Consider the following 16,508-nt stretch of genomic DNA (forward strand, 5'->3'; position numbering starts at 1 on the left):
TTAACTGGGCCACTACTAAAAGCATTACACTTCCATAATAATAAAATTTTACTTTCGTTCAATATATACTATTTATAAGAAGGCTGCCACCCATTGTGAAAAACAGCTCAACAAATATTGTCTTTCATGTGTGTAAGAACACCTGGAATGATAGGTTCAGCTACATGGCAATGACAGAATGCAAAACTAGTTAAATACGAAAGAGGAGTGTATCAGTTGTTTATGCCATCTTTAGTAATAGTACTACTAATAATAATAATAATAATAATAATAATAATAACACGAGAGGTTCAAAATATGATTAGGCAAAATAGTATAACGGCAGTTCGAGAGACAGAATACTACAAACAAAGAAAAACAAAATACAAATGGAAACGAACGCACAGACACAACTGAGAAAAGACAGCTATACAAAGAATGATTAAATAGTACAATATATAAATATACTACCGAAAAAACATAAAATTAGAGAGGAAATTATAGTTACAATATAACATTTAAATACAGGACCAACTGGCAATGAAAAGTCAGTACTGTAGTTATAAAACACTACTTTGAATACAAAATGAATGGAAATGTTTAGTTAAAGAGAAATGCAAGGGAAGCAGAAACTCTAGTATCAACATGTGTACATATACAAGCTTACCTTTGAGGTGAGACTAGTGTTACCAATATTATTATTATCACTGTTAATACAGGAGACTAGCGTAGGCACAATACAAGGAGAAAATCAATAAAAAAGGAAGTAAATGAGAAAGACATTTGTCAATAGATATGTGTGATATCCAACATGCCAATAAGGAACGTTGTGAAGACATCAATCTCCTACTTATGGCATTACCGGTTGTGTATTATTATTATTATTATTAATGGGGTAATGAGAAATATATTTTAGGTATGTGAATTAGTAAGCTGCCGTTGCAAAGCAGCAATATAATTTTGGGCTTGTAAAGAAGCTACTGCCAACTGCTGCTCTTGTTGTTGACGTAAGACAAGTGCAGCAGCGTTTGCGACATTATTATTCCTTTGTTGTTGTTGGAGCAAGACAGCATTTTGAATCAGGGCTAACGCTTGATTTTGTTGATGTTTTTGTAAAGCTGCCAAAGTTAAGAGATGTCGTTGTTGATATTGCTGAAGAACAGAAGTTGCATTTAGATTTTCAATAACTGAATTTAGTGTCAACTCTGGCAGAGTACTACTAGTTGTCGATTGTTGTGTGGATGAACGAAGATTTGAAAGCCATTCAGTTGTTAAAGATGATAAAAGAGGATTTGATAGAGACTGACTAGCTAAAACACCAAGTGGATAGTTTTCTATGATGTTTTGTGTCGGTACTGTGACAGTAATGCCTGAACTCAAATGATTATGCTGCTGTGGATGTTGAATATGACGCATTTGACTGATTCCAAGTAATTGTTCCATGAACAGTGGATTAACAGAATTTTGTTGCACGACATTCAGTGCAGCTAAATTTGTCTGAGATGGGTTGAAACATGAACTAGTAGCACCTGATAAACTAAAATTTGTAGCATTTAGACCAATCTGCTTGGACGGAGATATGACGGATGGAACAACCTCAGTAGTTAGTGATGCTAACGATGTACGTAAGGCGCCAGTTGTAAGGGTTTCAGTGGTAAGTTTAGCAACTGCTTCGCTATCATTCTGCAACTGACTTTGTTTTATTCGACTAGAAGATATATCATCATGAAATACGCTAGAAGACGAAGTTGCAAAATATTCATCTCCAGTCTTACTCAAATTATTCAAGTTTTGTTTGTGAGTGAATTGATTATTTTCAAAACTACTTGGTCCTTCACGAATTTGGTTGATTGATGAAGTATGGAGTGTATCGGTACACAAAATATTCAACTCACAATTATTCGATGATACAAATGACTGTGTAGAACACGCACTGCTAGTTGCATTGGCTAAACAGTTAACGGACTGTCCCTTCAATATAGATGGCTCTTTTATCTTACAATCTGAACTAAGTAAATCATCAGATAACTTTGATCGTTTTGCTGACAGAAGGTCAGAGTTCGGTGAATAATCGGGGTTGAATGTAATACGACAAGTGGCTGTTAAAAAGTATAACATAAATTATGTCAATAGATTTAAAAATATAACAAATAATGCGATAAAAGTAGCTTTAAACCGATGTAAAAACCCTTGATTCAAGTTGCTTTCAAAACTTTTCAGACATTCAACTGTCTGTCATTAAAAACAAAATTATTTTTACGGTGTACCATTTTCTGAGTTAAATAGTTCAGTAAAAATCACCACTTTCACATCTAGTAAAATAAAAAGAACGAAGCACGTTCCTTTAGAATAATTCATCATGGCTCTACATTCATGTGCTTGATAAACTTCGTTGGATATACATTCCTACCAAGCAGATTACGAACATTACTCACTATGGAAATGAGTAAATTATCCGCTTTCAGATTTTCTAAGTATTGTTTAACAATAAATAAATTGGAAGGTAACTAACGGACTAATTGAAGCCTGCTCAGCAGGAATGTATGTCCAACAGAATTTATCAAAAACACATGAACGAGATGAAAATATGACACAGAGTAACAACCGTTCCGAAGAGGTTACTGTTCTTAAAACTGCAATCCCAAAGTGACACGACCGAAGAAAAGGTTGTGGAGAACACATTTACTGAATGCGTTTTTAACAATCGTCCAATAATGAAAACCACTAATTAAGACAGTCTGCATTCGCCATTAATCCAACTATTCCCGCAAAACCAGTTGTACAGGGTGTGCGATTCGGCAAGTCCATCAATGCATAGCAGAACACCGTCCATCTTGGTTGAGCAAAGGACAAATAAAGGTAACTGAATGCTCAATTGTCGCTCGCTTAGTAGACAAAGGAAATCAAATTGATCTAAATAAGGTTTTTACGGTTACCAACCATATTCCATCAAATTCATCGCAAGGTTTACAAGTTCGTCTTGTGGACATTGCTGAAGCCATCGGAATCCATCTTTACAAAATTAATCTTTGTATTCATAAGAAGTTTGTACAATCACTTTCTCTGCATTGGGCATTGATATGAGGATGAGTTTTAGCTGAACTTTGATGAAATTCATTCTTTCAAAAACCAATTTCCTAAGTCCTTTCACTTTTGTAGTTTTACAAATTTTCAGTCTGTTTCTTGAGTCTTACAAAGTTACCATAATATTGATCCTTTATTAATTCTTTGTAAATATGTAATATAGCAACTGTTTAATTGAATTTTTCAAATGATTACTGATTATTATAATCCTCTTCCTTTCAATTACTCGATAATCGTATATAATCACTGTGAAATCACAAAATTACGTCACCCAACTACTCGATGAGTATTATTTCGTTGCTGTAAATCTAATTGTTGACATTTAATTGTCCTTTAGGCGCTTACCTTATGCAACAGACGCGCCAATAATCTTTTTCGTTTCGCTGACTCTAATTATAAAACTCATAACTTTTATTTTGAGTATGGACTAAATAGTCGAAAACCACAAAGATTTTGAAAGATTCTAGTGGTTCAACAATTAAATTTATAAACTTTAAAACGTCATGTCGAGTACTAACTGCTTTTATATCGAACATTATTTTCTTGCGATGTGATTAGGTAGAAAAAAACGACAAGTTAACAAGGCTATAAAATGATCCAATGAAATGAATGATATTTATACTTGATAAGCATTTATAGCTTCATCAAGATTTCCTATATGGATTTAAAACGTTATAGAAGTCAATAACAGAAGACAGGAACAACAATGCTACAATCTTTTGTTGTACCCTTCATAGACAATCTTTTCTAACTGAATGAAGTGTAGTTACTTTCCTACAATAGTTAAATATATTCTGTTCTTGTTTTTAAAAAATAGCTATTCTAAATGCTTAAACATTTTGCAATCGATTACAAATCACGTGATGTCATAATATTGGAACAATGTGTGAGTGACATTTCATCATAAGCATATAAACCTGAATTGAAAAACCAGCAGATTTTAGATTACGATTACAAAAAGTATCATAAAACGACTAATTAAAATACACAATCTAATGCCAATACCGGTGGTCAAAGTAAGTTATGGCATCAGGAGGTTACTCACTTTTGTAGGTCTGTACTAATTGATGAGAATCTACCCGGTAATCGTGATCAATAGGCAAAGACTTTGGGTGGAGTGGGGTATTATTTTCTAACATTAAAGCTGTATTCGTTCCTTGTTTTTTCTTAGGTTCTGAGATTCAAATCGGTTTTTTCACCTTCTAGTATTTACTCTTCTTTTTCAAACCATATTCTTCAATCTTTCCTCATTACCACTAATACTTCTTTCATCACTCATCTAATCGATTTCATTTTGTCATGCTAATCTGGTGTAACAACTTCGATCGATGTACAATGGTCCTAGGTATCACAGTGATTGTGAATGACTTTCACTATTATACAGCTTTTTTCTAAAAAAGAATTCGACCAATGTAGAAGAACAGACCATTTTCTGAAACATCACTAGAGTCGTATTTTAGTAGCTAACACGTGACGTGTTGAGAACGAAGGGAAAAATAACGCTAAGTGACATCAACAGTAAATTACTGAAAGAACTCCCAATAAATCCCGTCTCAGTTATCAATGAAACCAATACTTAAAACCAGTAGAATACTATCTATAACAAGTCATAAAAAGTTCCTACTTTGGCTACCGAACAATTTATTGTTGTACTTAGTGTTAAATAACCTTCACTCATATTTATGATCCTAAAAATTTTTAAAACAACATTTTCTACCTTATTACAATCAATTTTCGAACTGTCATACCGAATCCAACACTACTTCTAACAGATGCACGGCGTACAGAATAATTGCAAATGTTTTTCAACATTCGAATATGAATGTAATTTCCACTTTCCATTTTAATGACTACTTTGTTTGTTCTTAACGAACATGCAGTTTGTCAAACGAATAATCAAACCTACGAAAATACTTAATATACAACTCAATTATATCTATACCTTCGATCACTAAATGGAGGAATCAGAAGGGGATTTTGTAAGTCAATCGACTCATGATTTCAACTATAAAAATACTGAAATATTCACGAAAGCCCCTTCTGATATTAATCATATGCTCACTAGTGACTGACTTCAAGAGTTCCTGTGAGAAGCAGTAACCAGTGGAGTTCAACTAGGTCTGTTGCGAGATATCAACTCAGCGAAGACAATGGTGAACGGTTGCTCAACTTCGTGGATTGGTTGAAGTTAAATACTAACACCGTTTGATGTCGGCTCAGTGGTTTAGTGGTTAAGCGCTCGCGCGCGGGATTGATAGGTCCTGGGTTCGAATCCCGCGAGGCGGGATCGTGGATGCGCACTGCTGAGAAGTCCCACAATAGGACGAATAGGCCATCCAGTGCTTCCAGGTTTTCTACGGTGGTCTAGCTTCAATTGACTCATGATTTTAACTATAAAATGAGAAATATTGAAAAAACACCACAAACTAGCTAAATGATCAAGTATCGTGTGAGTTACGTTCAAATTTAACGACTTCAGATAAATTTGTTAAATAAGAAGTTTATGTAGTCAAGAGTCTACATATATGTTAGAATATATGGTTTAGTGATAGGTATTTTAATTACTGGTCATATTAATTAAAATTGGTCAATTGTAAATTGTGACTAATGCCCAATTTATCTTAAATGTATGGTATTTTGGTAGCGGTTAACAATAGAATTCAATATTCATGACATTATTTATTTATTTAAACACATAGATATTGGTACAAGGAAGCACCAGATAAATATGCGCCTCACAAATCTCATTCGATTTGTGTGAGGGCTGTGATACTGCCCAGGTGCCCAGACTGAAGCAGGTGGTTTTCTTAGGGGGCCACACCCGGAGCCTTTGACCTAAAGGTCTAGTCCAAAAGGCAGTGGAGCATCGTAAGGAGATGCAGTCCCATGGTAGCCGGTGACCAACAGTTGGTTCATACATCATTTGTTCCTTCAGGATACTGGAGCCCATGTGCACCAGTGGTTTGGAATCAGGTTTTCCCAACTCCCCTAGATGGACCCTCCACATCCACCAACCCGGTTAAAGCGCCGGACATTCGATTTTCGTCTTCTCACTTTCGTGAATAACACCGCCGCCACGAGAAGGCAGTGAGTAGGACTTCCCTGGTAGAGGCTATTTACGCGTGGTCATGTGAGAGCATTTGGAGAGGGAGAGCGAACTCTCCTTACTCTCGGCCATACCAGGGCATTTGGAGGCCGATTCATGACATTATATAACTAAAGTCTATTAATTCGATACCGTTTTATATTGGTGACCGTCAGTATTAATCAGGCTTAAATCAAACACTTGTTAATTACTAGACTGTTAATTTATGGTCTTCATCTTTGATATACAAAATGATACACCTGATGTGAAATTTGAGTTTGTTAGCATTTGAATTAACTTGAGCTGAATCTGTAGTAATACTTCGACTTTGGTAGGATTTATATTTCACAAGCCTTTATATGGTTGTGCCTTAATAATAATATATTATTATTATTGATGAATTTATTAAAATGGAAATGTCACTTGAACGATAAGTCAATGTATATTAATCAACATAATAGAAGTGAACTGAAACTTAACTGAACAAAAATCATTATTTCAATCAAGTATATGAATTTCAATACTCCTTTCTTTCTTCAACAACATAGAATGTGTTAATATAACGAGGTTTATTAATTGTCAAGTGTATTGAAATCACAAAAACAAAAAAAGAACAATCTAACAAATAAAGATATACATAATACAATAAACTTACAAACTTCCTCTGATGATTTAACGGCTTGTGAAACACTATCACTACTATTTACACTACTTGACACAGTTGTTAGAAATTGGGAAACACTATCCCTCACTGATTCATCTTTTAAAACGGATCCATGTAGTCTATGAACAAAATTTAATGTATCCTCAAGTGAAGGACCATCGATTGTTGGTGCAAAAATAAAATGAGCAGCGATTAATTCTTTTATACTGGAATTAATCTCACATTCTGAATTTTTTGTTGATAAATATGTGTATACTTCATCGACGTTATGTAGACGAGTACCATCAGACCTATTATGATGTATAAAATACTGTTTTTTAAAAATTTAAATGATAGGGAAAGTGGATGAAAAACACACTTGACAAATGTTAATCTTTAAGGTATATATTATCTATGTACGCTAATTATATTCCATCTTTATTTCTATACAATTGGAAAGGTTTAACGTAGTTTACATATTTAACCACAATATTCAAAAACAAATAATCAGGTGTTATTGTGGGAAATTAAATGACTATACAATGTTTTCATAAGGAGTATCAAATTTTCATATATAATAAAACGTAATTCTGGTGAATTATGACAGTGATGAACTCTTTACTCCATCCTCATAGTGACATCGATTTTATAACAAAATATGGTTTGAAAGCAAAGATGGATAGTGGCTAGCAGTGGAATCCAGTTTGACGCACGTTTCGTCCTATTTGGGACTCTTCAGCTGGATGTACCTGCATCTCAGAGTTGATGTTCACTCTGGGACTCTAACCCAGTACCATTCGCTTCAAACGCCATCGCGTTATCCACTCGGCCACTGAGTCCTGATAGCCACTTGCTTGTGCAATGGGGTGAAGTTTAAATTCACTTACGATATGCCAATAAGAGACTGACCAGTTGCTGTCCTAAACATCAATGGGAAGATTCAAACAAGTAATACCAAGTGAATTTAAAATATGGTTTGAGTTTAAATTTGGAAATTTTGTGATTTATAGTACCTCATAGTTCACATAATTTATTTATTTATGAATATGGAGGTTAAACGAGTGTAATTTACATGAATAACTACTTGGATCAGTCAAATGGAAGTACTTACTAATCTCACAAAGGGATTTAAATTAAGTCTAGACACGAAACGTTATGTGTTTAGGCTGATCTAAAGGTTGATTACGATCTTTACCGAGTTTTATTTTGTTAAATCTCAATAACGGAGTTGAGAAAAACATATGTAAAACCTCATTTTAAATCCATGTTTATCAACCATCCTAACGCGCGATGATGGCCGGTGTACCAGTAAATGGGAAGAAAGTCAGAGAAGGGTAGAACAGGACATAAAATCAACTCAAGAAAACACGGACTGTTGGGCTGAACCATGTAGGTAGATGCAAACTACCTGGTTGGGGTCTGTTTTATTGACGTAATCAATGGTTTGATGCACTGGGTGACATGGTTCAAAATAGTTTGAAATGGTTTAGCTGTATTCACTCCTTTTCTTCCCTTACATTTTATTATTTCATTGATTTTATGTTCCCTCGAATTATTTCTTTGATGCCTAATCTTTTCAATTGCCATTAGTACTGTTACTAAATTTTCTACTTTGGGATTCAACATGACAATTTCATCTTGCTGTGATAATGGAGTATGACAACTCGAAATGTGGTACCTTTACCGCACCAGTATCAGTATAGTGTAAAGTGAAACTTATGAGGGTTCGACTAACGTTAATAAAATACTTCGACATGCCATCAATATACAATATTGCACATAAATAAAACTTCACGAGAAAATAAGTGGTATTGAGAAACTATTGAGATATCGTAAACTTACAACAGATAAAATGAGTTAATAGACTAGGAAAGAGTAGAGATAATGAGGCTGTGAATTTCTGCTATATTATAATGGTTTTAATTATAGACGTTGAAATAATACTGAGATACTCACATTTTCATGTCATATATTAAACTCAATTCACTGATGAGAAATCTTGAAACAAGTTGAATATTTACAGCAAAGTATCATAGCATTCCACTTTGCACTTTACGTCACGGACTGATTTATGCTAGACGATCCAAAAGGGAGGAGCACTGGACAATAGCAATCCTCAGTAATTTCCAAGTGAGACTTGCTTAGGGATAAAACATCTGACTTTTAAGCTTAGTGGACACTACGTTATTTTTTAGACCATTAGGTTGACATTCCGTGAGTTGTATCTTCAAATTCAGTTATTTCTCGACCATCTATTTACACAGTGCACTGAATCTTTCATTAGAGAGACCCTATACAAAGTTAGCGATCTTCTATTGTAAAAACTTCACTTTCCGATCAATATCATTAGAAAAATTATTTAAAATAACTTTGTTATGTAGTTATTTGACAAAATGTTCACGTCACATCTTGAAATTTTAATTATACTAACGAATTTGACTTGGTATAAAATACGACCTTAAATTATTAAGATTATTGACATCTCGAATTTATGTTAGGTGGTAAAAGCTGCATGGATTTATTCTGCAAAGGTGTGTAATCTTAAGATACAAACTATGAAGAGGAAAATGATGATAACACTTACGTTATGTACACTACATTTTGTGCTTTCTTATTTACTAGACGGGTCCACCCTTTGTGAGATTCTTCATAAGTGGCTTCTGATGATGATTCAGTGGAAGGGAATGATAAATTAGATGATGAAATATAATTTGATCTAGTATCCAAAGAAGTAGACAATGTGTTCGAAGTTGTTGATATTGTGACAGTAGCTAGATAGTTTGACGCCCGAGGTCTTTTGGAATGACGTGATCGGTTATAAGAGTTTGTAGCTAAGTAGGCTTCAGCAGCTCTGGAAATCGGTTGATGACAAGCCAGTGCAGCTGCATGTGCTGCAGCAGCATAAGAAGCCACAATACGATCAGGAGGACTTTCTTCTTTAATTTTTGTATCACTGGAATGAATTCCATTGCTTCGTTGAATCAAATCATGACTACTCTGAAAAAGTACGGAGAAAACATATGAAGTAAACAAAGTAACAAACACTAGAAAGACACTATTCACAAACAAATTAAGCGAGCAAAGCACGAAGCGCGAACAGTGCTAACAATCAGTACTTGAGTCGACTCACTCGTTTTTTTTCAAATAAAAACACAATAACACAAAAGCAAAGTCACCACAATGTGCAAATGCAAATGTTACATAAACACATAGATATGTAGAAGTAAATAAGGACGAACATGAATGCAACCATAAAAATAACATGACGAAAAGCACTGGCTAAATTGTTTTACTATGCTCTCAATATATATATATATATATATATATATATATATATATATATATATACCAATGAATAAACAGTGGACGACCATTCATTTACATGAATAAGGCTCCACAATAAAAAAAAGATAATTATGATTCAAAAAACAGAGTTGTGAGTGCTAGGTTGTTTTATTTATGATTACCATTAACCAGTAGAGGCGCAGATGAATCGATTCGAATGTGAATCAGCCGTTGAACTGAAACAAGTGTAAGAAAGCAATAAAAAGAGCACCAACGAGAAAAATACATAAAATTTAACACTGTAAACAAGACAGTGATGAAACGAAACGAAGGAATTTTGAGTGAAAATACCCCCTTAAACTATTAATCTATGTTGAAAATTTGATATGAATTAAGTATTCTTAGTCATCGTAAGCTTTACATAACAAGTATTTTTTTACACTGAATGGTTTACAACAAGCAAACTATAATCTGTACAAATTGATGAAAGCAAATATCAAACTTAAAGCATACATAGTACAGCAAACAACATTCCACCAGATAGTACAGTTACTCAACATTAAAAAAACATGAATAAACCAGTGAGGTTAAAGAATAGAAAACCAAGGGATATTGTTACAGTTTTGCCAAACAAGGACCTTACATGATTACTCATCACAAAAGACTACTGGATGCCCAGATAAGGCTAGACTGTAAATCTACTATGAAAATTGAATTATAACGAATACATATAACATGATACGGGGATAGAAATACTAAAATAGCTGGGCGATTGAAGGAGGCCATTTCACAATTTTAACTAGAAATTTGATTCCAGTTTTGTTACCTACAATTACTAACTCGAAAAATTTGTCAGTGCCACGGTTGGACTTCACATATTTAAATAAATTGAGCATTGGGTAGAAAGTTAATGATAACTATACTTTTTGTTACATCGCAGTGAGTAGAAAAATCGTATTTTCGACGATGTGTGGCTCAATGTAAGCCACTTCTTCATCACAGAGAGTAGTCTAACATCCTCAACTTGCAGTGACCAGACATCACAAGCATAAAACAGGACTCTCACCGACAGGTTGTAGATCTGACCTTTTACAACCAGACTAGCATCACGAAGACGACAAAGATGGCCTAGATTGGCATAAGTCGCTCCGGCTCTCACTATACATAAACTGATCTTATCACTCACGCCACCACCAGCATTTACACAGTTATCCAGATACACGAAATTCTCAACTACTTCTATCTGCTCACTATCCAAGGTGAGTGCAGGTTCAGGGTCCTGCCAGTTTTTTAAAAGTAACTTGCACTTCGAAGATGCACAGTACATGCCAAACCCACGGACAATGACTGCCAACTGGTTAAATGTGGATTGCCCCCAAATGCCCTGGTACGGCCGAGAGTGGGGAGAGTCCGCTCTCCCTCCCTCCGCTCTCACATGGCCACGCGAATATATAGCCTCTGACAGGGAAGTCCTACTCACTGCCTTCTCGTGGCGGCGGTGTTATTCACGAAAGTGAGAGGACGAAAAGCGAATGTCCGGCGCTTTAACCGGGTTGGTGGACACAGAGGGTCCACCTAGGGGAGTTGGAAAACCCTGATTCCAAACCAATGGTGCACATGGGCTCCAGTATCCTGAAGGAACGAATGATATATGAACCAACTGTTGGTGACCGGCTACCATGGGACTGCATCTCCTTACGATGCTCCACTGCCTTTTGGACTAGACCTTTAGGTCAAAGGCTCCGGGTGTGGCCCCCTAAGAAAACTACCTGCTTCAGTCTGGGCACCTGGGCAGTATCACAGCCCTCACACAAATCGAATGAGATTTGTGAGGCGCATATTTATCTGGTGCTTCCTTGTACCAATATTTATGTGTTTAAATAAATAAATAAATAAATGTGGATTGCACTGCTTGGGTATTATCGCACAGTAAGACAATATCATCCACATACTCAAGGTCGAAAAGTCTTTCTCCGGGCAACAGATCCATACCACCATTACCTACGATCCCATCTGACTGGTTGCAATCACTAATTGTCACAATATATAAGAAGGGATCAGAATCATCCTGTGGCAACCACAGAGGGATTAGTTTGACCAATATAGCATCTAAAATACTAGCCTCAATAATTATCAGACGCCTAACAAAGATTCTTGGACTACAAACACGAGGAAATAAGGCTGGCTTCAGACCTGGTCGTGATTGCATCGATCAAATATTCTCCATGCGTCAGATCTTAGAACACAGGCATGCTTATCAGCGTCCGACAATGGTGGTCTTTCTTGGCTTAAAGGCAGCATTTGGGTCGGTAGACCGAGAGGTTCTGTGACAGTGTCTGTCATTGAAAGGCGTACCTTAGAAGTACACAAACCTTGTGAAGGCTCTTTACTTGAACACTGCCGGTCGAGTCAGAGCTCATGGAGAACTGTCATCTGATTTTGCAACCTCAAGCGGTGTCCGACAAGGTTGTTCACTATATCCATTTTTGTTCAATTTCGCCAGAGACCTACTGCTGGGAATAACGTTTACGTTGACTGAATTTTCTGGAATCGACTTCCTACCAGGATGTCTACTTAATGATTTACAATACGCAGATGACATAGTCCTGCTTGTGAAGACGCTGATAGCACTAAGCAACAATGCCATGGTGTTTGAGATGCGTTTTTCACCCTCTAAATGCAAATTGTTACTTCATGGTTGGCCTGCGTCAACACCTGAACTAAGGATACGGAGTAAAGTAGTCGAACGAGTCGACTTCACCTATCTTGGGAGTCCAATCAGCCTTAATGGGTCGGTGTCTGACGAAATCTCAGCACGGATTCAAAAGGTTAGTTCGGCTTTTGCCAACCTACGTCACCTATGGCGAATGTGAGATATCCATCTATCAATTAAGGGACGAAATGTGGCCATTAAGGGTAGATGTTCGTAAGTTACTAGTATTTGGTCGCGGATGTCTTAGAAATATTGAAGCAGCTGCTTTTATGAATTTGGTGTTCATCTTTCTGAGCTAATGAAATATGTCAACTTGGACAGATGCATATATATATATATATATATATATATATATATATATATATGGTCCTACGTTGTAGTTAGCTGACTGACTGATAATTACCTACATTCATTAGAGCTGTTTCCAAAACGCCATGGATGGCAAAGTTGAAGAGGAATGGTGAGATTGGGCAACCCTGGCTAACCACACTGAGTGGAATAATGGAGAGAGGTGGTTGTATGTCCTAAGATGTTAGTATATAAGGCTTTCAAGATGTTAATAAACTTCTCGGACACACTTTTTCAATAGACAATCACAGAGAACAGTCGTGTCCAATGAATCGAAGGCGGCCTTAATGTCAAGAGACTACGATTGCTGGCATGTAATAAGTATGACGGTGCTCTAAGATTTGGCAGATGGTTGGAGTGAATTCAAACAGTAAAACAAATCATTATATTGCTTAGGTAACCAACATACAACAACATTATATAACAAAATTACTTAGTTCATTTCACCATTATCAGCCGAATAATAGGAGGGAAGCAGGTTGGCGGGGGCTTGAAAAACCTAGCTCTTGCATTTTGAGTATGGCTCATACCCGAATAACTGGTGAATAGGTTAGTTCATGTTTTCATTATCATATACTGAAATGCATTGACTACGTGTACTGAAGTAAATACCACAAATATAACTGCACATTCCAGTCAAAAACAGGACGATAAAGCCAATACACTGAAATATAATTACTTCATACAACGGATAAAATGATTGAGACCATCAATAGATTGATGTTAGACCACCATTGAAAACTCGGAACCACTGGACGACCGTTTCGTCCCAGTATGTGACTCAGCAGTATCATCCACGGTCCCACACACAGGACTTGAACCCAGGACCCTTGGTCTCGCTCGCGAATGTTTAACCTCTAGACTACTAAGCCGTTATTCAACGGTGGTGGTCTAACATCAATTGATTCATGATCTCGATCAAAAACCTAACGATTTTTACAATCCCATACTGATGATTACCATATGCTCGCTGGTAACTAGCTTCATGAGGGAATTCTCAGAGTTTTAATGAGAAGCCGTGACCAGTGGAGCTAGTCCGTGCCAGGTAGAGACAGGTATCTACCTCAGACAATGGAAGATGGTCGCTCGGTTTCGTGGATTAGTTGAAGTTAGACATTAACACTGCTGAATGCCGGCTCAGTGGTCTAGAAGTAAAACGTATGCGCGCAAGATCGAAGGTCCTGGGTTCGAATCCCGTGTTTGTGATCGTGGATGCGCACTGCCTAAGAGTTACACACTAGGAAGAAACGGCCGTGTGGTGGTCTAACATTAATCCATTCATGATCTCAATCAAAAACTTAACAATCACCACAACGCCATACAGAAGATATAAAATGCACAGCCAGTTGATTTCCCAAAACAATTTACGTACTTAACCCATCAAACCAAAATTACATGCTGCAAAACAGGTAGAGTTCTAAGAAACAACAAAGTGCAACACACCAAGACGGAACACTACATATAAATTATCGTGTTAGACAATAAAACTCGAGTAGTAATGACAAAGCAGGAACTCAAATCTCTGTGTTTAACATTCACAAAATGCACAATAGGTTTACAACATTCACTTCTTAGTAGTAAGGTACAAATACCTAACACGAATGAAATAACCAATATCAAAAGATTTTTAAAAAAACCTATCGAGACAACATTCCCGACAGGTCAGATACAATCCGTGAGTCAGTTATCGTCAAACCACGGCTAGGGAAAAATATGTACCGCTGAAAGTTGCTATACTTCGCATTAGCACAGCGACACTAAACTAGCAAATTGAGAAGCAATTGCGGAAATAGTGATATTTGTGGCAATAAAAAAACAAGTACACAGGACATCATTAGAAAAAGGGAGTCGGACAGTAATAAGTAGCAAACAATATTGAGAATAGACGCCTATGGATAGATATTGGGCCAATACATCTCCATTAGTGTTATTGGTTTTTAGATACCTCATCTGAGGTCTCCGACTGCCAATTAAGGGTTACTATCCAGTCAAACAACGAAGTTTGCACTATTCCACATGATTCAATCCAATAGTGACATAATAGTGATTGTATATATATGTATATACCCGTCTAAATCCTTATAGCTTACTCCAAAACTAGTTAGTATAGGCTGTCAGAGCAGGCGATGGATGGGTATACACAACACTAATAGAAGCCACTTCAACCAACTGACGTCTACTTACCATATAGAAGTTTATCTTTAGGCACTGCCCAACATCAAGCGTAGCATTATTTACTTCACAGTCCTATTAAATGAGATGTCTCAAATACACCAATGATCAGACAATTAGGGCGTCCCCACAGTTTGACAAACTTTCACGACCACAAAGTAGTGAGAACCGAACTGAGCATTATGTTCTCTCTGATTGGCTGACTTTCATACGCAGGACATCTTACATGAGCTACAGGTGTCACAAGTTGGACAAGGTTATGAGACTTATTCATTTGCGGGCTAATGGACTTCCAAGGAGAAGTTACTTATTTCATACAATATCAAGGCTGCTCAAATAGGTAGTAGTTGCATCAGCATTACTTTTAGGTCTAGTGGCTACAATTATTAACACGTGTGGACTAACAAAAACAAGGTGAAATTTCAGTATGACTTTGTTGAATCTGATAATTGAGTGAAAAACTACTAGAACATCACGTTTTGAAAGTAATTTACTCCGAGTCATTGTAAATTAATGTATTCCTACACCACATCTTGAGGTCAGTCAATTTGGAACACATATTCTACTATGATTCTCTACGTTTCGGTATCATGCCTTCGATCAATACATATAAAGAACCCCAAAATATGAGCATCCCCATCAACATAAAATTGTATCACAAAATATTACGGTTAGTAATTAGGAATGAGTATTCAAAATACATAAGCAATCCACTGCACATTATAAAGGGAAACTAAAACGACGGTCACTATTGTCTTGTCTCCTTTTGACCACTATTTTCAAATTAGTACCTCTAACTATCCTACAAAAAGTTTAGATAACACATAAGGCCCCACCAGTAAAATAAAGCTTAATTAGATTATGCAAGGGAGAATTGGGTTATGGGTTACAAAAATACTTACGGCGCTTGTGTACATGACTGGACCACGAACAATCGTGTGAACAGATGGATCAGATGGACCAGAACCAATAACTGAGTGGGCCGTTTGGGTCACTGAGGTAGGATAACACAAAACTGGGTTTGGGCATCCTGTTGGTGCATAAGAAACAGAAGGTATTACGCCAACCCCGGGATTCGGGAGAGGAATAATATTTGCGGTATTTATGATAGGTAAATTAAGTCTCAAACATAAGTTCCTAACGAAAGGGGCGTATCCTGCAAAAGGAAGACCAGAAGGTGAGCCATCAATACTTTGCAT

General features: G+C 36.4%; 1 protein-coding gene across 1 annotated transcript; it reads right to left on the bottom strand.

Moving 5' to 3' along the window:
• Positions 1–290: 290 nt before the first annotated feature.
• Smp_140760 (hypothetical protein) lies at positions 291–16,508 on the bottom strand (the record flags this gene model as incomplete). The annotated part of the gene is made up of 4 exons (XM_018795513.1): positions 291–2,078; positions 6,804–7,102; positions 9,376–9,788; positions 16,212–16,508. 4 exons carry the CDS (start codon positions 16,506–16,508, stop codon positions 892–894), a joined length of 2,196 nt encoding a protein of 731 aa, XP_018649818.1. The 3' UTR covers positions 291–891.

Source organism: Schistosoma mansoni, chromosome 2 (genome assembly GCF_000237925.1).
Source record: "Schistosoma mansoni strain Puerto Rico chromosome 2, complete genome".
Lineage (NCBI taxonomy): Eukaryota > Metazoa > Platyhelminthes > Trematoda > Strigeidida > Schistosomatidae > Schistosoma > Schistosoma mansoni.